Consider the following 24,189-nt stretch of genomic DNA (forward strand, 5'->3'; position numbering starts at 1 on the left):
CTCGCGTCAGTCAGCCAGCCTTTCACCGTATTTTTGCTTCTGTTTTTGCCTCTTCGCTCCTCCCATCTCCCTTTCTGCCTTCATTCATTCATTCATTAACTTGTTTACTGTTCCAGCCTTTAACATAATCTCTGTTTCCTGAATATTACCCTTCCCCCCCCCCCTTTTTTTTCAATTCTTCCTCCATTTATTCTTTCATTCTACCGTCTTTCAAGCCCATTTTTCTTTCCTCTTTCTCCCTTCAGTTATTCTTTTCTTCCCTCATTCAGCTCCCATTTTCTTTCCTTTTTTTCATTTTCCTTCATTCCTCTGTTCGTTGTGCTTCTTCTATCATAGAGTAGTCTCTATCTTAATTCCAGGACATTCTTTCTGCCTTCATGTTCCCTTTCTTCATTCCGCTCCTTCTTCAGTTCATTTCTTGTTTTCTAATCAAAATTAAACCTTTTCATGACATGTGATTTTTTCTTAAGCAATGAAAAGATTGTTTAATGCTTGTTTTTGACTGTCATAACATGGGATAAAATTAATCATGCGAGATCATTTTTAAGCAGTACATTTCGATGGCGTTGTTTCAGCGTTTTTATTCTGCTCTCAGACACTTCTAAGCTGAGTCAAATTGTGTTGAGATGAAAGTACAGCAACAGCAACAACAACAACAAAATAAGAAGAAGAAGAAGAACAAGAAGCAATGCATCCTTGGAGTGAACGACTTAAGCGGATGAAATTGTGGGAAGTGAAGGAAACAAGTGACTGTTGACTGGTAGAAAATGAAAGTTGGCTACATTAAGGGCCGTAAAAAGCTCGTAGATTCACCCACTCTCTTCCATTAAGGCTCGTAAAAGTCTACGTTCGCAATCTCGTAGGCTTAGGAAGCTTCTTAACACGTCCTCTGTACAAGTTTATGTTATGCATATTGGATAATAATAATGTTTTGTGCATTTTTTTAAACGAGATTAGGTTGGGGTGGTTTAGGTAAGGCTAGGTTAGGTCAGGTTTGGTTAGTTTGATATGGGTTAGATTAGGTCAGAACTTGCTAGTTTAGCCCGGTCAGAGTTTGTAAGATGGTTGATTTTATTAGGTTAGGTAGGGTAGGGTAGGGAAGTATATATAAGGTTATATTGTTAGGTCGTCAGGTTATGTTAGGTTGTTAAATTAGGTTAGGTAAGATTAAAATTGTTATTTTGGGTTAGGCTAGGCTAGGTCTAGAAATAGCTTACCGTTTGTGAATACGCCGCCCGGAAGAACAGCGACACGCCACTATACAGCTTCTCGGGGTGCATGGTGGGATTATTGGCAATCCTGTAACGTGGCCTCTTTCACCCCGCCAGACTGAAGGCAAAACTAGCTTTTTCTGGTGTTTGAAAGCCTTAGTAGTGGAAATATGAGAGGATTTTATAACTCTTCTGCTTTATTTGTGGTTTGTAAGTTTGCTTGTAAGATGGGCTGTGTTAATGTTCGTAAAATCTTGCATATAGGATGTATAAACTCTCTTATTTGATTCATGGTTCATAAGTTTGCTCGTAAGGTGGGCTTTGTTGATATTCGTAAAATTTTGCTTACTGAAACTAATGTTTGGAAGTCGTATACTTATGAGTGGGAGAGAATTTTTGTTCTTTTCATATTATATTTCTTGATGGAGAATTCATCGAAGGGCAGGTGTAATATAATTATACGGTTTCTATGGCAGGGTTGTAATGTAAATGTTTTTAAATCTGTCATACTGAATGTAGTGTTGGAAAGCCTTACAAGTGTGAATGTAAGGGGATTTTAGTTACTTTATTACTACTTTTTTTTTTTCTACTTCCGTGGTACAGAAGAGGGGATGGTAATTGTGTTTCTGAAATAATTTCTCCTAATGATATTGGATTATCTTCAGTCTTTCCGAGTGTTGCTGTGATTCACTTCGTATGAGAGGATGTTTCTTTCGTTTCATGTGCCTCTTCTTCATTTGACGGATGATTTTTATAGATAAGACTGTAATTGTGTTAGTAAAATAATAATTGTGATTGATTATGTACTTCACCAATATACTTTAGTGAAAACTGCGATATCAAATTAATGTGCATGTCATTCGGTGTGCTGTGTATGTGTGTGTGTGTGTGTGTGTGTGTGTGTGTGTGTGTGTGTGTGTGTGTGTGTGTGTCTCTCTCTCTCTCTCTCTCTCTCTCTCTCTCTCTCTCTCTCTCTCTCTCTCTCTCTCTCTCTCTCTCTCTCTCTCCCTGCACCTTATGGAGTCGTTATCATGTAAGTCAGGGGAAGTTTTTATCTAGTTGCACAGTTTTCAGAGTTTAATATCCCCCTTGGCCCGTGTGGTGTTTAGGTATGCAACTCTCCTCTCGCAAGCTCAAAAAAAAAAAAAAAAAGGAAGAAGAAAGAAAGAAAAGAAAAGAAAAAGAAAAAATCGAGATCTCCCTGACCTGGTGGTTTTAGATGCCCAAGCACATCATTCTTAGTAGTTTATTTCTATATATACCACGTTAATATTCTCCTACACATTACATAAGCAAAAGAATTCATGTTCGTAAGATGATCATGACGTACTACAGTAATATTATAATCTGCACTGCGTAGGGTCTTATAAGCAAAGTAGACTCTTCAGGCTGTGATAGGGATAAAACAGACTTTTTACTGAGGGAATGAAAGTGTTAAAATGCAACTGTAAAATTAATCGCTTACTTAGAAATGCTAGGGATCCTCCAAGGACTAGGATGATATTGAGATGTAGGCTGGAGTAGGATCGCCAAAGAAAAGCAAGTCTCCTATGCGTATGAGAGTACTAAAACCCAGAGACTTCGTGAAATAGGTGGTTGGATGTACTGTAGGAAGAGGGGAGACCGTCCACAGATATGGAAGGAGCGTGACGTTTAGGAAAATTTTAAACGTGAAGTGTGCAAAATTACTACAGAGAGACAGGGGGGTGGGGAGCACGCTAATACGGAAGGCGTGTGTGCATTTGTTGATGGGCTTGTGTGCAGTGAAGGGAACATAAGCTGTATCTCACACATTAAGCCATCCTCCCTCCGGTTTACTTTCCTTCCTCTCTCTCTCTCTCTCTCTCTCTCTCTCTCTCTCTCTCTCTCTCTCTCTCTCTCTCTCTCTCTCTCTCTCTCTCTCTCTCTCTCTCTCTCTCTCATCTTCCTTGGACCCACATCTCTTCTTCCCCCTCTCTCCTTATTTACTTCCTCTCCTCTCTTCTTAGGTCCCCATCCCCTCAGACATCTTTCCTCTTAACCCTCTCCTCTTCTCCATTTTTCTCTCCTCCTGGTTCCACTCCCCTTTCCCCTCCCTTCCTCTCTCTTCCTGGTCCCACTCTCCTCCCCTCCCCTCCCCTCCCTTCCCTCCCCACCTTTCTTGGCAGCCTTTGTCTCAGCAACATGTTCTTATTTCTCGCAACCCCCCCCCCCCCGCATTTCCCCCTTTCCCTCCTCTTCCCCACTCCGTCCTGTTTTTCGTCCACCCCGTTCCTTCCTTTCTTCTTCCTTTCCCGTTCTTTCCTTCCTTTTGCATCATCCTTTTCTATCCCCTTCCCTCTTTCACCCTTTCCTTTCCTCCCCCTCCTTACAGCCTCATCTTTTTCATTTCCTGTAGCATCTTTTATTTTCCTATTTTTGCAACCTCTTCCGTTTTTCTCACATTTTCGTTTCTCCATTTCTTGGAAACACCTTTTTTTCCCCTCATCACTTGCAACCCTCTTTCTCATTTCTTCCACTTCTTCCCATTTCCGTACAGCGTATGCCTTACTTTCGTCTTTAGCTGTCATTTTTCTCTCACTATTGCGGCCTCCTCTCCCTTTCATTTTTCATAAAATTGTCCTTCATCTCTTGACTTTGTGCTCTCTTTTTTCTTCACTGTTTTTAACCTTTATTTTTTCTCATTTCTTGTAACGTCTCACATCTTTCACCACATTTTTCCATACCATTCTCAGTTTCTTCCATTCCGTTTTCTCACGCTTCCTTTCAACCCTCTACAGTTTTAATTCCAGCTCTGATTTTCACCAAGAGAATCAAGCTTCTTAACTGATTAAAATCGTCTGGCGGTTGCAAGAACAGAATAACAAGCAGGTCATGTCCCAATGTGGATTAATTGATGATGTTTCTAGCTCCTTTACCACGAGTGGCTACACACATAAGATGAATGAAATCGTTTGACAGCAGCAAAGAAGTGAAAGAAAAAAGAAAAGAGTATCAAAGTAAAAGATACGAGGAAAAAAAAAGTATACTTAAAGGAAAAGAAAAAAGAATTAATAAATAAAGAGAAAGATCATCGTCGTCGTCGTCTTAGTCGTCAGCCATACCTTGTTGTTATTCCCACTTAAGGATGGACATGAGGCAAGAGAAACAACAAAACAGAAATCCTTTGTACAGAAGGGGTAAATATTTTCGACCATTCTTGTCGGTATAACATAGTTGTGTTTCTGTTGACACTTGAGGTGAGGAAGCCTGACAAACCGACCATGAAGCCTCAGGTAATAAAGAGTCGATGAGTTATAAGGCTTCACCTGGCGGTATGGGGGGCAGGTGCGTTGAGAGATGTGGGGAAGTGGGAGGAGGAGGAAGAGGAGAGAAAGGGGGAGAAAGGAGAGGAGAGGAAGAACTGGAGGAAATCCGGAAGAAAGGTCGCATGGTCCAGCCTCTCTTTACCGTCACTGGCCTTCAGATTCCTCGAGGTTCATTTTCCACTCCCTGCAGAAGATTGGTTGACCCACACCATGCAGCGCCGGTCAAAAGTGGAAACCTCATCTACATCTTCATGCATAATTCAGCCATCAGTTTCAGCAATTCTTTTTTTTTTTTTAACTGTATGTTTGATTCTGCATCTTAAAATGATCTCCAGTTGTTTCTGTTACTACTTATTAACAAACCTTTTTCCCACGGTACACCACAGACCTTCCCCTTTCATACTCACCCCATATCACCAACTCGTCATCAGTCTCCTCCTGTTCTTCGTCAGTTTTCACACCTCGTTCATTCACACATTTAAAAGTGTATGGCTTTGGTCTGTATCTTTGGCACTGTACCCCATCCCGTATCTAGCCCTATTACATAGATGTTTCGGGTACTTATGTTAGTGGGAGCTGGAGAGATGCTTATTCCTATAAGTATCCCAACTTAGGGGTTAAATATTGCCTTTTACTAGAATCTTCCCTCTGTAAATTGAAATCGGCTGGAATTAGTAAAAAAAAAAAAATGGGGGGGGGGACGTCGAAGAAGAGTAAGATACAGCCTTCATTAGCCCTTCATCAGTCTTCCCTGAGTTGTATGAAATTGGCTGTAAATAAAAGTAAATACAGAGATAGATTGATAGATAGATAGATAAGTAAATAAATTAATAAAGCAAAAAGATACCATGGTTTTCAACAGAATCTCAAGTGTTTGTGTGTCTGTTGGTAGTGGACAAATACCCGATCCAAGGAGTAAACACATCCTTCAGGTGGCCGGCTCAGGTAGTGTTGTTTACTGCTATCCTGGCTACTTACACACACACACACACACACACCACAAGATCATGGATAATTCCCTCGTATTTCTTGAGCCCTGTCAGGTAGCTCCGAATTGACAATGTTAATGCATTGTGTGTGTGTGTGTGTGTGTGTGTGTGTGTGTGTGTGTGTGTGTGTGTGTGTGTGTGTGTTGGAGGAACGAAAGAACCAGACTAGAATCCTGCAATATTGTCACAGAAAACAGGTTTTGATGATGATGATGGTGGTGGTGGTGACGATATTAATGATGATGATGATGATGATGGTGATGATGATGTTGATTTAATTTTTTTTAATCAACTTATAATACCGTATCAAGAAGGGGGGAGTGTACATAGTGTAGTGATGCCTAAGGAATATTTTGCTCTGGGGGTCAGTTAGGTAACTTTAGGCGCCTGAATAATTGAAATTGACCCTGGGCTTCTGGCTGTCACCACTGGGAGGGCGATCTCTCTCTCTCTCTCTCTCTCTCTCTCTCTCTCTCTCTCTCTCTCTCTCTCTCTCGGGAAGAGATAAGCAAGAAAAGGGAAAAGGTTAGAAAAGGTTGTATCTCTCCTCTAAGCCAAATATGTGTGTGTGTGTGTGTGTGTGTGTGTGTGTGTGTGTGTGTGTGTGTGTGTGTGAGAGAGAGAGAGAGAGAGAGAGAGAGAGAGAAAGAAAGAAAGAAAGAAAGAGAGAGAGAGAGAGAGAGAGAGAGAAGTGGAAGAAGTAAGGAAAGGGTTGCAAGAATGTTTAAAATAAGTAAAGAAAAAAAAAGTTATCCGCATAAGGCCATCAAATTTCCCTTAACACGAGTAAAGTATGATTTATGGATCGGACAGGGGCGAGAAACTGAAAAAACAAAAAAGTAAAAATCTATAATTCCACAGCAATTGTATTTTGGGCGCGGGTCGTTAAGTCGTATTTAATGGGCCGCCACAGGAAAAATTCTGGTGACCGACGCAATAAATTGAAGACGGTCATGGTGGCTAGGCTATACCACACACACACACACACACACACACACACACACACACAATTGTATTAACCTGGGGGGACGAAATTATTTAGGGAAATAACAAGTTAGCACACATTTGTTCATTTGACTAAGCCCTCCTTTCTTCCTTACAGATTGACTATCCAGATGTTCAGTTGATGCGACCTGGGCAGCGATCATCCTTCAATGCCATGAACTTGGAGAAGCTGATGGCACTGGAGCAGGACGAGATCACCATCTGCCCCAGTGGTCGCGGGCCCCCTCCCCACCCACCAAGCCACCGTCACCTCTCGTATGATGGGGATCCTCACCACCACATAGGTCAGCACCACCATGGCCACCCAGATACATGCCTCCCGGATTTGGTTGGGAGTGCGATCATGCGGGGGGCCAGGAGTCGGGGAAGTGTGGGTTCCTCAGTCCGGGATGGGTCGGACACCTCCAGTGCCTACTCTGGGTCAGATACCATGTGCCACTCACTCCAGTCCTCCCTTGAGCCAGATGACGTCGACTTGTCGGGCCTCACGGAGAGTGCTGTTGACTCAGACGAAGAGGACCTGGCAGAGAGTATTGAGGTAAGATTAAGTTAGGTTACAGATGATACTGAAGGTGTAATGAATTGTAATAAATACAGTGTACAGCTACCATCAAATGCAGTGCCACTTTCCCAAGACGTGTATGCATTAATGTTGCTAGAGTCAGAAATGTGTTTTTTGTGCTTGTAGCTTCTCAACAATGAACCATAAGCAAGAGTATCTCGTAAAAGATGCTTCATTGGAAGTAACATTTTGCAAGCATTTGGACACTGAGTAGTGCACATACTTTTGAATATAATAGACTATGAACGTGAATAATCCTCCTTACTGTGTCTGTCTGTCTATCTTTCTATAGCCAGATGCCTCAGTCTCCAAGGGGATGGCTGCCGACGAATCACCTCAATCTCACCTTGTCTTCTGCCATCAGGTTTCCTGATGACAGAGGACAAGGTGCAACTCACATCATCTCTCTCTCTCTCTCTCTCTCTCTCTCTCTCTCTCTCTCTCTCTCTCTCTCTCTCTCTCTCTCTCGTCATTCTCCATCCTCTCCACATGACACCATGAACTTGAGTAATCCACACAAACATGTTTACTTACTTGTACTTACTGTCCTCAGAGTCTGGCCGTGCGTGATGCTGTGCGAGAATGCTTGGAGAAAGACCCCAGTGAGCGAACCGAGGACGATATCAAGGTGCTTCTTGAGTTTACTCAGCGGCTCCGGGCTTTCTCCGACATGACACTAGCTGTCAGGAAGGCCATGTGTTCAGCCATGGTAAGTAGCCCTGATAGTTTGAGGGTGCATGCAGATATATGGCATTAGCTGGTGCTGTGTTAAGGTTTAAATCAGTAAGGTCACGGGTTTAATACTCACATATTGCCTCTCAGGGAAGACTGAAAGATCATTCTTGCCTTAAACATCAGGACTGGCTTATTCTCTGGCCTTACACTCATGATGGGGCAATAAAGGATGAAACAAGAGAATACCAGCCACTCCTCACTAGTATACATATGCATGCAATGCTGGGAAGCTGGTGATGGATTGGTTAGCAGAATCAGAAAAAATAGTTCCAATGTTTCCTATAAAGCTAATTACCATCTTCCCTCAGTTTGCAGTATGTGTTGTTGGGAAAAAGGTGTGATATTTTGCAACATGCTTCTGATTTACATTGAGAACTGCCTGCACACTGTGGTTAAGATCTGTATATTATAAACTCTGTGTACTGCATATTGTTTAATCTAAGCATTACATTTGTTCTACTTCATAATGTGAAATGCCAAGAATTATATTTGTCCTGCTTCTTATCATGCTTTTGTCTGCAGTTTTTCCAAACAGATCTGAACAACTGTTTGGAAGTTATCAGCTGGTTTTGACACTTCCATTCCATGAAAAATTCAGCTGTACTATGCCCGGCCACATTATGGGGATTCCTTAAGAGGAAGCTCAGTACTAACTGATTTTTATTTAATTTGATACCCCCTTAGATTACATTTATCTTACTTCATATCTTCATAGTGTTTTATATATATACAGGTGTTTGCAGTAGTGGAGGAGGCAGGGACAGTGCTAATGAACCATGGGGAGGAACTGGATTCTTGGAGCGTAATCATCAATGGTCACGTGGAGGTCACTCAGCTTGATGGCTCTGTACACGAACTGCATCTGGGAGACAGGTAATATCTGTTTTTAAATACTTCCACTATGACAGTTTTTTTAAGTGAATAAAAATCCATAGTGATAGTCAAAATAATTGCAATATATAAGAAAGAAGAAATGCTAGTGTAGTGAAAGGGTAAAAAGTATTTCTTCACACCATTTAAACCTCCCATACCTGTTTGGTTATAAGTTTTTGGTGTAGTATTTTATGCTATAGTTTCAGATTATTATATTTAACTAATTCAGTCTGATGTGTTTTTTCACTTTTCTTGCATCCTCTAGGCAGTTTGGTAACTCTGAAGAAATAGTTTTTAGTGATGGAGTTAAAAACCGTTTCCATTATCCCCTATACAACCTGATTTCTCATCCTAAAAGCTGAATTAAAGTACCTGAAAGTAGTAAAAGTAAAGTTTAAAATGCACCATTGTACTGAAGAGATTAAGCATGGTAGAATGCAGCAGGTCATGTATTACATGCCTTTTTTTAATCAGTCTTTTTTTCTCTTTTGCTCCCCAGCTTTGGCATCACCCCCACCATGGAGAAACTCTACCACCAGGGTATTATGCGGTCCAAAGTAGACGATTGCCAGTTTGTGTGCATTCGTCAGACAGACTACTACAGCATTCTTCACCAATCAGAGGAAAACATCAGACGGGTAGAAGAAGATGGGGTGTTGGTCCTGGTGACTGAGCAGAGACCCATTGATGCTGGCAATAGAAAAGGGAACATTGTCATCAAGGTAGGCCATTTGGATGTGCAGTGCTGGCCAGAGTGATAGAGTTGCAAATGGCAGAATTGTATAACCAAATGACACTTGGCCGTTTAGTGGGTTAATATGCTCCACTCAGGTGGAGCCTCTACGGGTTCCATCTGAGGGTTAGTTTGGGTTACTGCTTGTGTAATGCCACTCGGGCAAGCAAGGCTGGTCGCTGTTGCCTTAAATGTTGGGACTGATTAGCCTAGCCCCTGGCCCCTACGCCTCTGTTCATATGGGGCAAAATGGTACTGGTGATGATGATGATGATGGTGTGAGTGTGCAGCGGAAGAACTGAAAGAGAATTGAAGGCATTGGCGATGATGATGTCTAAGGGGAAATAGAGATGGTTTTGACTTGTGGAGAGATGTGTAGTGCTTCCCTGAATGACAGAGTTACAAATATGACAGAATTGGGAATGAGCATCTGAGAGATCAGTTGGGAATTGAAGACACTGGTAATGAGTTGCGTAGGGGGAGATAGACTTGGTTTGGACATGTAGAGAGAATGGAGGATAAAAACTGAGTGATAAGATCCATGAGAGAGAATAGGGAGGGTAGAGCATGAATATGTAGCCTTAGGAAGACTTGGGTTGGGGTCGTACAAAATAACCTCTCATTTAAGGAATTGAACAGAGATGCTATCAGGGAACGTGTAGCATGAAGAATCTTGTTTGAGGAATTACCTTTGAAAATTGATTATAGAAATTAATGTGATAATGCAAGAAAAATACATTAATGAAGAAATATTATGTTCAGTTGTGTCAGTTTTTACAGTATGTCATGTATGTATTTTATTTACAGGGGACAGCAGAGCGACTGATGCAGCAGTTAGTTGAGGTTGAGAACAACATTGATCCAACCTATGTGGAAGACTTCTTGCTCACTCATCGAACTTTCATTGATAACCCACTGACTGTAGCCAACAAACTTTTACAATGGTAAGAGGGGAGGTGGAAATTATTGTCTGTCATGATTTACTGAACTGATCATAGTAAGTGAATTGCAGAGCTATAACCCCACATTTCACTCTATACTCCAAAAAGAGACTTTCACACCTACAGTAGGAGTAGTAGTTGTTGAAACCCCCAAGTTCTTCCAGAAGTGAACCTAATGGACTGCAAGTCAGAGTTGTCCTTCTTCTGCAATCCACCATCCTCCCTTTGGAGGATAGAGACAGAGAACAAAGGGACGTTTGTTTAACCAGGCAGTGGAATTGGATAGTTACGTGTAAAATGGTGTCAGTACATGAATGTGTCCCTCACCATCGCCACTCCAACCATGTACCTATGCATGAACCGTTGAATAGGGGCAGGTCACTTCTCCAGTGACAGAAACTGGTGGTCCTCAGCTTTGTTGATAGTAGCCCTTTCAGACCCATAAAACATGGCCTAATACTAGTTGCCTTCATGGGGTGGTTCAGATATAACCAGGCTGCTGCTCTTTCCACTTATACAAATGTCCTTTCTCCCTGACCCCCAAAAGGAAGATGGCAGACCACTGGAAAAGGGCATCATCATCCTGGATGAGCCCAGGGCCACAACATTAAAATTAACATCACTGCCTTTGATAGCTAGTGGATGTCCTCTCTTGGAAAACACCTGTCTGCTGCACTAACTGTAATAAATGTGATTTAAGTTGGATGTATAATGTTACTGAACTGCAGTATTGTTAAAACAGTACAGTACTGAAAAACATGCTACAGTATAACCTTTTGTGAGTTTGCATTTGTTAGAATTTAGCCTTTTTAAGTTCAGGTACTCTTCTTGTAAAATCCTTTTCTGGAGAATCCATTTAGCTAACAAGGTAAAGTTTTGATGTTGACCTATATCACACAGATTAGAGATAGACAAGTTGGCAAAACTTGATATTAACTTGTGAAATGTTCACTTGTGAAATTAAGATACGATAACATCAGTGCCTTTTTCGCAGGTTTGAAGACCCATCATTAAGAGACAGAGTGACAAGAGTGGTGCTTCTGTGGGTGAACAATCACTTCACAGATTTTGAGATGGACCCAGTCATGATGAACTTCCTAGTGCAGTTTGAGGAGGGGCTGGAGCGGGAGAAAATGGCTGGACAGTTACGACTCCTTGACTTTGCCTGTGCAACCAAGGCGCGAGCCAGGACAGTTACTCTCACCCGACCTTCCAGGGATGAAGTCCTCCATTTCTCCATTTTAGGAGGATATGAAAGAGGATTCAGTATATTTATTTCTCAGGTAACACTCTTTAAATTAAGAGAAATTATCATTACTGTATATAGATAGAACAAAAAGGTAAATGTGTCTTTCTTGTACAGGTCTTTAATTAGCTACTAGAAATACTGTATCACTCTGTATAGAAAAAATAAAATTAATATGTACATTCATTCACATTCAGAATTCTACATAAGTAAATATAAATTATGCGATAGACATACTGTACTTCATATTTAATAATTATTTAATGTTTTCCCACACTAACATATTAATTTTATTTATTTTTCAATGTTTAGCTCAGGGCATAGACTTTGCAGCCTTTTCCCTTGGGCCTAGCACTGTTGTAACATTCAACACACCTACCTACACATAGTCATCATTTTTAGCACTAATAGCCACCAGCCATATTAAATACATGCAGTGGCTGTCTCGTTAAGGCTTGGTGCATTCATGTAGATGAGAGTGTTTTTATTACATGTCTGTAAGTTTTGTGGAAGATCCTTAGCACTGGGAAGATAAGTGATCACTGGTTTAAAACTAAGTTATTGAAAATTTCAGGTTGAGAAAGGAAGCAAGGCAGAAGACGTGGGCTTGAAGCGAGGTGACCAGATTTTGGAAGTCAATGGTCAGAGCTTTGAGCGTATGAACCGAGCTAAGGCCCTGGAAATACTACGTCAGACTTGCCATCTTTCCATTACTGTCAAGAGTAATTTATTAGGTAAGGGATTTTTCCTGTTTGTTGTGTAATGCATGTCAAACTCACTCTACGTTTGACCATTGTACGATTGTTTGCATATATAAGTGCAACATTTTAATAACGTTTTCTCAATATATGATCACCATTTTTGCTTATACAGTTACCACAACCTCTGCAAAACATCATTTTTTGATGTACAAGTCAATTTTGCTTATACAGTTGCAATAATCCATAGGGTTGGTATATAATCAATCTGCATTTGATCACTTTTCCACAAACATAACCTGATCATACAATGTGTTTGACCTGTACTAGAGAATGTGAAGTCAGAATTGAAGGGGTTTGAATGGTAAGTGAATGAGTGTGCAGCTCATTTCATTCAGCAGACGTTTGGCAAGATACACCTTCTATCAGGTTTTTTTCATGCTCACTGGACTCTACCTCACGTCAGCCGTAGGTGGGAAAAGAGGTTTGGATGATGATGATGATGATAATAATAATTATAGTCTATCTATCTATCTATCTATAGCCCGACGCCCTAATCCCGCAAAGGGTGGCCGCAGACAAAACGTCTCCAAGTCACTCTGTCACCCACCATTTGACTCCCCTCCCCCCAACTCACCCCCCCCTCCCTCATATACCTCTCAACTCCATCCCTCCACCTCATCCTCGGTCTACCCCTCCCTCTCCCTCCCTCCACCTCACCTACATACACCCTCTTAGTCAGTCTTTCATTCTCCATTCTCTCCACATGTCCAAACCACCTCAGTGTATTTCTCCTAATCTTTTCAACCACATCCACATCTACCCCACAACGTTCCTTCACTTCTTCATTCGTCAACCTGTCCCTCCACGTCACTCCACATGCTCCTCTCAAGTAACTCATTTCCACTGCTCTCACTCTTGACTTGTTCCCCTCTTGCAAGGTCCACGCCTCGCTTCCATACGTCAGGGTAGGGATCACAATACCATCATGCAGTGACTTCTTAACTTCCATACTCACCTCCCTATTTCTCATCACTGCTTTCAGTGTACCAACAACCTTTCTTCCCTGCTGTACCCTTTCACGTACTTCATCCCCCAAAGTTCCATCCTTACTCATCACACTACCCAAGTACTTGAATGCACTCACATTCTCCATATCCTCACCATCCAACCTCACTGCACACTCTGTGACTTCATTCCTCTCAAACACCATAACTTTACTTTTGTTTACATTAACTTTCAGCTTCCTCCTCCTACACACTGTCCCAAATTCATTCACCAAACCTTGCAACTCCCATTCATCTTCACTCAACAATACTGTATCATCAGCAAACAGCAACACCGGAAGCTTCCAAATCTCACCCTCATTCATTAGGCCCAGCCCCACATCCACTGCCCTACCTTGCACCTCCTTTACAACCCCATCCATATATATATTAAACAGCCATGGAGACATCACACACCCCTGTTTCAGTCCCACATTGAGATCAAAGAACTCACTCAGCTCACCATCCACTCGCACCGTAGCCCTAGCTCCCTCGTACATACTCTTCACAGCACTCAACAATTTTCCCTCCACTCCATATATTCTTAATACCTTCCACATACCTTTCCTATCTATTCTGTCAAAAGCTTTCTCCAAGTCCATGAAGGCAGCATACACTTTCCTTCCCTTCTCTAGATACTTCTCCACTAAACATCTTAGAACAAATATATGATCTACACACCCTTTTCCCTTCCTAAATCACCCTTGTTCTTCTCCAACTAGCTCCTCTGTCATATGCCTAACCCTATCAATGAGTATTCTACCATATATTTTACCAGTCACACTAAGAAGGCAAATACCCCTATGGTTACCACATACTTCTCTCTCCCCTTTTCCTTTGTACAGAGGAACAATTATACCTGATTTCCAGTCCTCTGGAACCCTTCCCTCTTCCCAAGCCAATCTACACAACTTCCATATCCACTCCACAACAATCTCACCCCCATACCTAAGCATTTCACCACACACTCCATCAATTCCTGGGGCCTTTCCCAGCTTAATCTTCTTCATCGCTTCCACTACTTCCGACCTACTGATCTCTTCCTCCCTCCTCTCATCTCTTCTTCTCCCAGCCATTCCCCAACCACTTATACTCACACTGCTCTCACTCTCTACATTCAACAAATCCTCAAAGTGCTCCTTCCATCTCCTCAATTTCTCTCTCTTCTCCACCAACAATCTATTATTCCTATCTTTCACTCCCCTACTATTTCCCCTTTCACACTGCCTTACTTTCTTTACCTCCTTCCAAAACAATTTCTTACTCTCCCTCCATTTCACACTCAGATTCCTCCCAAACTCTTCATCCACTTTCTTCTTACTCTCCTTCACCAGTCTCTTAACCTCCCTTCTCCTGCTCACATATACCTCTCTCTTCTCTCTCTCATCTTCTCCCCTACCTCTACTCGCCAACCATTCACCATATGCCTTCTTCTTTTGTTCCACAGCTCGTTTCACCTCATCATTCCACCATGCTGTCCCTTGCACACCCTTGCATCTCCTCCTCACTCCACAAACCACCTCACACGCTGCGCTTATCTCTTCCGTGAATATCTTACATACGTCTTCCACCCCTTCCATCTGCTCTAGCTCATACCTTCCCAATCTTTCTTCCACTATTCTCTTATACTCTGTCCTTTTCTCACTATCTTGCAATTTCTCCACTCTTCTCACAGGAGCTACTTCCTCCTGTCTTCCCCTTCGTCTCCTCAACCACTTTCTTTGCAGCTCTACCTTGGCCATCACTAAGTGATGGTCCGAGACTCCATTCCCCCACCCTCTCCACACCCTTGCATCCAACACTTGTCTTCTCATTCGCTCATCCACACACACGTAGTCTATCATTGCCTTTCGTTCAACAAGTTCACCATCCATCCTCCTCATTACTCCCCATGTATACCTGTGGATCATCTTATGACGAAAGTAGGTGTTGGCTATTGCCAACCCTTTACCAGCACAGATGTCCACCAAAGCACTACCATTCCCATCTACTTCAGCTGGCACACCCCATTGACCAACCACTCCATCCACTCGTACATTCCCAACTTTGCCATTCATGTCTCCAATCAACAGCACTCTCTCGCTCCTCTCGAACTTGTCCATATATGCTTCTACTCTCGCCCAAAACTCATCTTTCACTCTTGCCACTCGATTCTCTGTTGGAGCATACACACATACAGTCGCCCATGCTTGTATACCTACTTTCATCCTCACCCATACAATCCTTGCACCCACTGTTCCATACTCTCTTATATTCTCCTTCCACTTCTTCTATCTATCTATCTATCTATAGCCCAACGCCTTAATCCCGCAAAGGGTGGCCGCAGACAAAACGCCTCCAAGTCACTCTGTCACCCACCATTTGACTCCCCTCCCCCCAACTCACCCCCCCCTCCCTCATATACCTCTCAACTCCATCCCTCCACCTCATCCTCGGTCTACCCCTCCCTCTCCCTCCCTCCACCTCACCTACATACACCCTCTTAGTCAGTCTTTCATTCTTCATCCTCTCCACATGTCCAAACCACCTCAGTGTATTTCTCCTAATCTTTTCAACCACATCCACATCTACCCCACAACGTTCCTTCACTTCTTCATTCGTCAACCTGTCCCTCCATGTCACTCCACATGCTCCTCTCAAGTAACTCATTTCCACTGCTCTCACTCTTGACTTGTTCCCCTCTTGCAAGGTCCACGCCTCGCTTCCATACGTCAGGGCGGGGATCACAATACCATCATGTAGTGACTTCTTAACTTCCATACTCACCTCCCTATTTCTCATCACTGCTTTCAGTGTGCCAACAACCTTCCTTCCCTGCTGTACCCTTTCACGTACTTCATCCCCCAAAGTTCCATCCTTACTCATCACACTACCCAAGTACTTGAATGCACTCACATTCTCCATATCCTCACCATCCAACCTCACTGCACACTCTGTGACTTCATTCCTCTCAAACACCATAACTTTACTTTTGTTTACATTAACTTTCATCTTCCTCCTCCTACACACTGTCCCAAATTCATTCACCAAACCTTGCAACTCCCATTCATCTTCACTCAACAATACTGTATCATCAGCAAACAGCAACACCGGAAGCTTCCAAATCTCACCCTCATTCTTTAGGGCCACCCCCACATCCACTGCCCTACCTTGTACCTCCTTTACGACCCCATCCATATATATATTAAACAGCCATGGAGACATTACACACCCCTGTTTCAGTCCCACATTGAGATCAAAGAACTCACTCAGCTCACCATCCACTCGCACCGTAGCCCTAGCTCCCTCGTACATACTCTTCACAGAACTCAACAATTTCCCCTCCACTCCATATATTCTTAATACCTTCCACATACCTTTCCTATCTATTCTGTCATAAGCTTTCTCCAAGTCCATGAAGGCAGCGTACACTTTCCTTCCCTTCTCTAGATACTTCTCCACTAAACATCTTAGAACAAATATCTGATCTACACACCCTTTTCCCTTCCTAAATCCCCCTTGTTCTTCTCCAACTAGCTCCTCTCTCATATGCCTAACCCTATCAATGAGTATTCTACCATATATTTTACCAGTCACACTAAGAAGGCAAATACCCCTATGGTTACCACATACTTCTCTCTCCCCTTTTCCTTTGTACAGAGGAACAATTATACCTGATTTCCAGTCCTCTGGAACCCTTCCCTCTTCCCAAGCCAATCTACACAACTTCCAGATCCACTCCACAACAATCTCACCCCCATACCTAAGCATTTCACCACACACTCCATCAATTCCTGGGGCCTTTCCCAGCTTAATCTTCTTCATCGCTTCCACTACTTCCGACCTACTGATCTCTTCCTCCCTCCTCTCATCTCTTCTTCTCCCAGCCATTCCCCAACCACTTATACTCACACTGCTTTCACTCTCTACATTCAACAAATCCTCAAAGTGCTCCTTCCATCTTCTCAATTTCTCTCTCTTCACCACCAACAATCTATTATTCCTATCTTTCACTCCCCTACTATTTCCCCTTTCACACTGCCTTACTTTCTTTACCTCCTTCCAAAACAATTTCTTACTCTCCCTCCATTTCACACTCAGATTCCTCCCAAACTCTTCATCCACTTTCTTCTTACTCTCCTTCACCAGTCTCTTAACCTCCCTGCTCCTGCTCACATATACCTCTCTCTTCTCTCTCTCATCTTCTCCCCTACCTCTACTCGCCAACCATTCACCATATGCCTTCTTCTTTTGTTCCACAGCTCGTTTCACCTCATCATTCCACCATGCTGTCCCTTGCACACCCTTGCATCTCCTCCTCACTCCACAAACCGCCTCACACGCTGCGCTTATCTCTTCCTTGAATATCTTACATACGTCTTCCACCCCTTCCATCTGCTCTAGCTCATACCTTCCCAATCTTTCTTCCACTATACTCTTATACTCTGTCCTCTTCTCACTATCTTGCAATTTCTCCACTCTTCTCACAGGAGCTGCTTCCTCCTGTCTTCCCCTTCGTCTCCTCAACCACTTTCTTTGCAGCTCTACCTTGGCCATCACTAAGTGATGGTCCGAGACTCCATTCCCCCACCCTCTCCACACCCTTGCATCCAACACTTGTCTTCTCATTCGCTCATCCACACACACGTAGTCTGTCATTGCCTTTCGTTCAACAAGTTCACCATCCATCCTCCTCATTACTCTCCATGTATACCGGTGGATCATCTTATGACGAAAGTAGGTGTTGGCTATTGCCACTTCTTGCTTATCATAATTATAGTAATAATAATAATTAAAATAATACAGTAATTCTTTGTTCCTAGTATAACATCAAAACATTTCTTTTCCAGCATTCAAGGAGATGCTCATGACACCCGAGAACTCCCCAAGGCCGCGTTCTCGAAAGCCATCGGATGTTCGAGCTTTGACGGACCCCAACACCCACCTCCCTCTCACTTCCTCCTTCTCCTCCACCATGAACATTCCCAGTGACCATACGCAACAGTCACCCAGAGATAAAGGCAAAGCTCTCAATAACAATAACAAGGGCTCTCTAACTAATAAGGCAAACAAGATCAAGAGGAGAGTGATAGAGTCCCTGAAATCAAAGAACAATGCCTTGTAAGTAGTTATAGATTTAATGGAAGAAATAGGGTTGCATTCACAGGACAGATTTACAGTACTGTTTTATAATAAACTCTCAGTATATCAAACAAACTGGGTTGATGATATAGCAGATAAATAGATGTAGCCGATGTTCATTGGGGAGGGATTGTAACGATCCCAGTTTTGATTTACATTCATTCTTGTTTGGTGGATACATGTCAGAGTTATACATATTCACAGTTTTATTTAAGTTTTGTTTGGGTTTATATGGTGCATCTTGATATTTACTGTATAGATAAATATTAAAAATTTGAATTGGCAATAACAATAGAACAGAAAAAAAAGGAGCAGAAATTGCTCTTTCTGTATTTTGGTTGTCTCGTGGCTGCATCAGTTTGATAAATCAGCCTTTTGTTTGATATACCTGAAGGTTGTTCAGTAGGCTCACAGAGGTTGATACAGCTGAAGGTCACTTGATGATGTTTGACATAGTAAGGGTTTACCGTATTCTTTAGTTTTGTCATTAGAGGATCCGGTTATGAATTAAACTTTCTTTTGTATGAGTTTTGAGACCAGCAAAGGTGTTACAGGAATGCTGTTCATGGCTCTTTTTTTTTTTTTTTTTTTTTAATGGAAACTTGGTTATTGTTTTAAATTATAGTTCTTTTTATCTTTCTTTCTTTTATCTTAATTTGGTCTGGTTTTTCGTCCTTTTTACAGCTTGTATCACATAGCTTAGTGATGGAAAAAGAAAACACTGCAACACATCATCCTTTCCATAGCTCTTCTTCATGACCAACATCATATTCTACTTTTCTCTATTGTTACAGCTTAACATTCAAGATGTAAAGGTGGCAATTTATGCCGAGTTAGAGTAAAACAAGGATAGTATAATTTTTATTAAATTTCAGAGTTCAGGCTGAGACTGTCACATCATTATGGATCCTACCACACGTATATGATTGTTTTTATCACAGACAGTTTCCAGCAACTTTGGGGGAAGTACTGTGCTTTACAGTACATAGCTGACTTTGGGATTAAGCATAATTTCTAGTTCTTAGCAGCACTGGCTCAACCAAACGAGGAAGCATGGACTCATTTGAGTTCCCAAGCTGATAGTAACAATAATTTTCCTTGCAGTGATTCCCAAGCTAATATTAATGAACCATAATTTTCTGTAATATGTGGATATTGACAAACCATAATTTTCTTTGCAGTGATTCCCAAGCGAACAGTGATGACAGTGTGTCGTCCCAGTCGAGTGTCGGAGGCGGCCTTTATCACAGTCACAGCAACCCTGATCTTAGTACCACTGGTGCATTTGAGGAGATCAGGGCAGAGTTCCCAGAGCATGTCCTTAAGGTATGACATAAGACATGTATAAGCATATAGCTACAGTATGTGCTTTTTACTTTTAACTTGGCATGTCCTCAGCATATATCTTTGTCTAAGTTTTTAGTATGTGAGAAAGAGAGGTATGGGAAATAATGAGGCCTGGGAACTGACAAGAGATTGAGCTGAACAGATGAACTTCATTTAGAATGTATGACCAGGGTTTGGCACCCCTTTCAAACTTGACACTTGACAGTCATCAGATTGACTCTGTCAGATAGTTGAGTATGAAGCTACGTGTTTATATCCCATGTGGAGCCAAGAATCCTGGGACTTGATTGGTGAGTAAAGGGGAGTGTGACTTATTCAGATACATTCTGTCATTTTTTTTTCTGGCTCTCTGGGCCCTACCTCACCCTGCCTTGGGGGTGGGAAAGGAAGTCTGGGTGATGGTGGTGGTACTGATGAGGACGAGGAGGAGCATATAGCTATACTGTACTCTTTTTACTTTAACTTGGCATGTTCTTATGATATATCTTTGTCCAAGTTTGAATGAAAAAGTCTGTTCTACCATACTTTACATTAGAGACTTTTCTGTTTTAGTGGTGGCTGAGTTGTATGATACTTTCTCTTTGAAATCAAACACATTGTATATCCTCCAAATATGCATATCCCATTTTCATACTTCTGGATCTTACCCCATCCCGTTTTTGGGTGGAAAAAAGGTCAGACAGTGATGATGATGATGATGATACCTTATATCATAATGGAATTTGTTTTTTATTCTAGGTGTACAGAACCACTGATCAGACAGCAAAGTTCCTACCAGTTCACAAGGAAACTACGGCTCGGGAGGTGGTGATGTTAGCCTTGCAAATATTCAACATCAATGACCCAAGTGGTTCCTCAAACTATGCCTTGTATGAAGTTACTGTTACAGATGAAGGAATTACAAAGCAGAAGCGGCTACCAGACTCTTTACAGAATTTGGCTGAGAGGATAGGTAAGGATGATATATGCAATTTAAAAGTGATTAACCCAATACAGTACAAATTCCCAAATTCAGAATGCTTGGGTCCAAAGGGTTTATGGAAACTGAAATATTTTGGAAAGTGGAATCATAATGATAACTGTGACAAATTTATGTAAAATAGCCAAAAGCACCATGGACAGTAAATACAATGAAGCATAGTATCCAGTATCAGTAATATAATTTATCATCTCTTGTTCTACATGTCCCTGAATGAGATTTGTTGTCAAATATGCATTGATTGTGTATGGACAGATGAAATCAACACCCTCCTGTTGCCTGAAAAAATATTTGGCAAGTGGAGGTCTTTGAAAATTGGCTGTTCAGATTTGGGGAGTTTGACCTGTAATGCCCATCCTGTATAATAGTGAAAAGTTTGGTTAAGGTGATGACCATGATAATGATGTATATAATGATATTTTCAGGCTTAGAAATTATACTTGTAATACTTGAATTTGTTAGTCCTCTCACTTTCTTACTATTTCTTTTCCTGTTTCTGGGTCCTACCTGATCTTTCACTGGGAAAAAACGGTCATGATGATAATGATGATGATGGAGGTGTCTTTGGTATTTCAGGGCTGAGTAGCAGATACTACCTGAAGAACATCACAGTTCCTCAGACACTCTTCCCTGATGATATTATTAATGAACTGGTGAGGGAGTCAACCGTTGTCTTCTTGCAACTCAACTCAGTGGAACTCGCAATTCAGCTTACCCTGGAAGATTACACAGTCTTCCGGCAAATTGAACCAACAGAGTATATTGATTATCTCTTCCATCTCAAGTCCAATTATGGAACTCCAGCTCTCTCTCAGTTTGCAGAGGTACGGTGTATATTTTGATAGCATTTATCAGGATTGGATCCAACACTGTGAAAAAAGGGGTGGGTGGGTGGGTGTGACTCCTAGTGGAATTGTTGATTTCATAATGCATGGCTCACTACCAAGTTCCGTAGAATTTATGGCAAAATTACATGGATCATTGAAATGATTCTGTTATTACATTTATTTAAGATATTCATTGCAAAAATTATGGTAAATAACATTTTTTTATTACTAGCAATCATTGATCTGCTAAAAATAGGAAGGTGTGTGCTTCCTGACACCCACTTCTGAATCTGTGGTTGTATATTTTCTTGGATATTTTTTATGCAGGCTGCGCTGATCGCCTTATTTGAGGTGATGGGTCTCCGTGCCATAATTTCAAACGCAAGGAAGCATCAGTGGTTTCCGTGGGAATGTTGAGTCTCCCTCTACACCATCAGAGCTGTTGCCAAGCCCTGCCACACTGCTGTTGCCAAATACCGTATACACTCAAACCTCGATTTAAGGGACTAAATGGGGAATCAATTTGTCCCTTACTTGAAAATGTCCATTGTTTTACCACATATAAAGACTATCTTAGTATGAAATGCAATGATTGTTTCACATATTTTACTTATTTATATGATTATGCGTATTATTTTATGGGTACTGTATAAAGAAACATATTAATATGTATAACCTAGACATTATTTATCATTTTTGAATGGTTTTGTCTGTTTGTCAGGTGGAATATGGAGTCCCTTCAATCCGAAATCCCTAAAATGGAGGTCCCTTAAATCGAGGTTTGAGTGTATTTAGTAACTAAGTCCTCGTTGGTAGCCTTGCAATGGCAGATTCACGTCCGTCTCCCTCCCATGGTGCTGGTGGCTTATTGCTGCCCTCACACTCACCCAAGAGGCATAAATTACAAAAAGACGAGGGTGATGAAGTATTCGAGCTCAGAAGCACTTGATCTGATGACAAAAAATCATCTTAATATTAAAATAAAAAGTCAAAAAAAATTACCCAGGGAAGGTAATCGGGTTGATAAGAATTAGCGCAGTGGGGGTTAATAAATTAATTTAGAATACAGCACCCACTTATTTTATGATGATGATTTTGAATAAACGAATGAATGGTTTTGAACATTTGCCATTGAGGCCATGATTGGAGTCCTAATGATCGTATAGGTGAAAATGCTAATGCAATATTCAAAAAAGTCCTGACTTTTAGTTATAGTATATGGTGAATGATTCAGTGCATACAGGTTTATCATATAACAAGGATCTGCTGTACTGTACTTAAGTGATATGGAATATGATGTTTGTTTGGCAGCAAACCCTGCTGCCTGTCATTCTTCTCTCTCCATAAACTTTGAAAATTGGTTTGCATATTTGCAGCAACTGACATGCTTGTTTGTGGCCACGTAGTATCAGCTGCTTCATACTCGTTTCTCTGGTTTTCAAAGTCCCTGAAGAGAGAAGCAGGAAAGGCAACAGAACTGCTGAATATACTGTAGCTTGGATATCTGTGTGTCATTGAATTTATATATAATGTTTTACCATTTTCCAGCTTGTGAATCGAGAAATGTTCTGGGTGGTAACTGAGGTCTGCTCTGAACACAATCTAGTCAAGAGATCAAAGATTATCAAACAGTTCATCAAAGTAGCAAGTATGTATTAAGGAAAATGTTAATTTTTAGTTGTGAATTGACATATTATGCCTGTTTTCACTTTAAATTCATCCATATTATCTTTTCCATCCATCATCCAGTCCCATGTTGCCTCATGAGGAGTGTAGGAGCCCTGGGCTAGGCAAGTTGGTCCTGACATTTAAAATAAGAGTGACCAGCGTCACTTATCCCTAAGTGGCATTACCTGAGCAATAAACCCTAACCACCTGTTGGATATAAACCTGCACCGGCTCGGTCTGATTGGAGTGCTATAATTACTCACTAAACCACCAGGTGCCATAATTTGGTTATATGGTTACCACCCAGCATAGTAAATGGTTTCCTGGTGTACAGGAAACCATTTGGCTTGTCACTCAGTGTACAGAGAGTCACCCGTAGGCAGAAGGAAGAGGAAAGAATGAAGGAAAGAAAGACAGAAGAGGGAGTGTAAAGTCACCCGTAGGCAGAAGGAAGAGGAAGGAATGAAGGAAAGAAAGAAGAGGAAGGAAGGAAGAGAGGAAAGGGCAGACACCCAAAGCAGCACTACATTGGGTGAGTGGATGGTGAGCTTATATAGGATATTTGTTTACTACTCCATTGTGTCTATTTCACAATTAGAGCATATCCATCACTTTATTTCCTGATTCATCATATCAAAGAGAATCCTCTGTAGATAGTAGAGAGAAGAACATCCCAAGCTTCTCTGAGCTTCAGAAAACTGTATTACTTGCAGAGGTGAGATGTAGAAGAGGTGAAATGCAGTGGGCAATAAATGATCAGACAATAAAGGATTTGATGATAGACCAGTAGATTATATATATTTTTTTTCTTGGCCCCACTGCTCCTGATGGGACAGTAATCGACTAGAAATAGATAGATGGATGGATCATGTGCTGTGTCTACAGTGTATCTGAAAGTGGGTTAAGAATATATATATATAT

General features: G+C 41.5%; 1 protein-coding gene across 1 annotated transcript in view; it reads left to right on the forward strand.

Annotated features, from left to right (window-relative positions):
- The window catches only part of PDZ-GEF (PDZ domain-containing guanine nucleotide exchange factor), a 413,241-nt gene that overhangs the window by 357,727 nt on the left and 31,325 nt on the right, over nt 1-24,189 (forward strand). Inside the window, exons 3-14 of the mRNA XM_080276690.1 lie at nt 6,590-7,030; nt 7,608-7,763; nt 8,523-8,662; nt 9,162-9,384; nt 10,203-10,339; nt 11,331-11,619; nt 12,157-12,316; nt 18,156-18,426; nt 19,629-19,773; nt 20,533-20,746; nt 21,350-21,597; nt 23,149-23,248. Coding sequence (XP_080132816.1) covers nt 6,590-7,030; nt 7,608-7,763; nt 8,523-8,662; nt 9,162-9,384; nt 10,203-10,339; nt 11,331-11,619; nt 12,157-12,316; nt 18,156-18,426; nt 19,629-19,773; nt 20,533-20,746; nt 21,350-21,597; nt 23,149-23,248 — 2,524 coding nt within the window. The remainder of the gene's footprint in view (nt 1-6,589; nt 7,031-7,607; nt 7,764-8,522; nt 8,663-9,161; nt 9,385-10,202; nt 10,340-11,330; nt 11,620-12,156; nt 12,317-18,155; nt 18,427-19,628; nt 19,774-20,532; nt 20,747-21,349; nt 21,598-23,148; nt 23,249-24,189) is intronic.

Source organism: Coenobita brevimanus, chromosome 66 (genome assembly GCF_032717465.1).
Source record: "Coenobita brevimanus isolate Jiangsu-jjx chromosome 66, ASM3271746v2, whole genome shotgun sequence".
Classification (NCBI taxonomy): domain Eukaryota; kingdom Metazoa; phylum Arthropoda; class Malacostraca; order Decapoda; family Coenobitidae; genus Coenobita; species Coenobita brevimanus.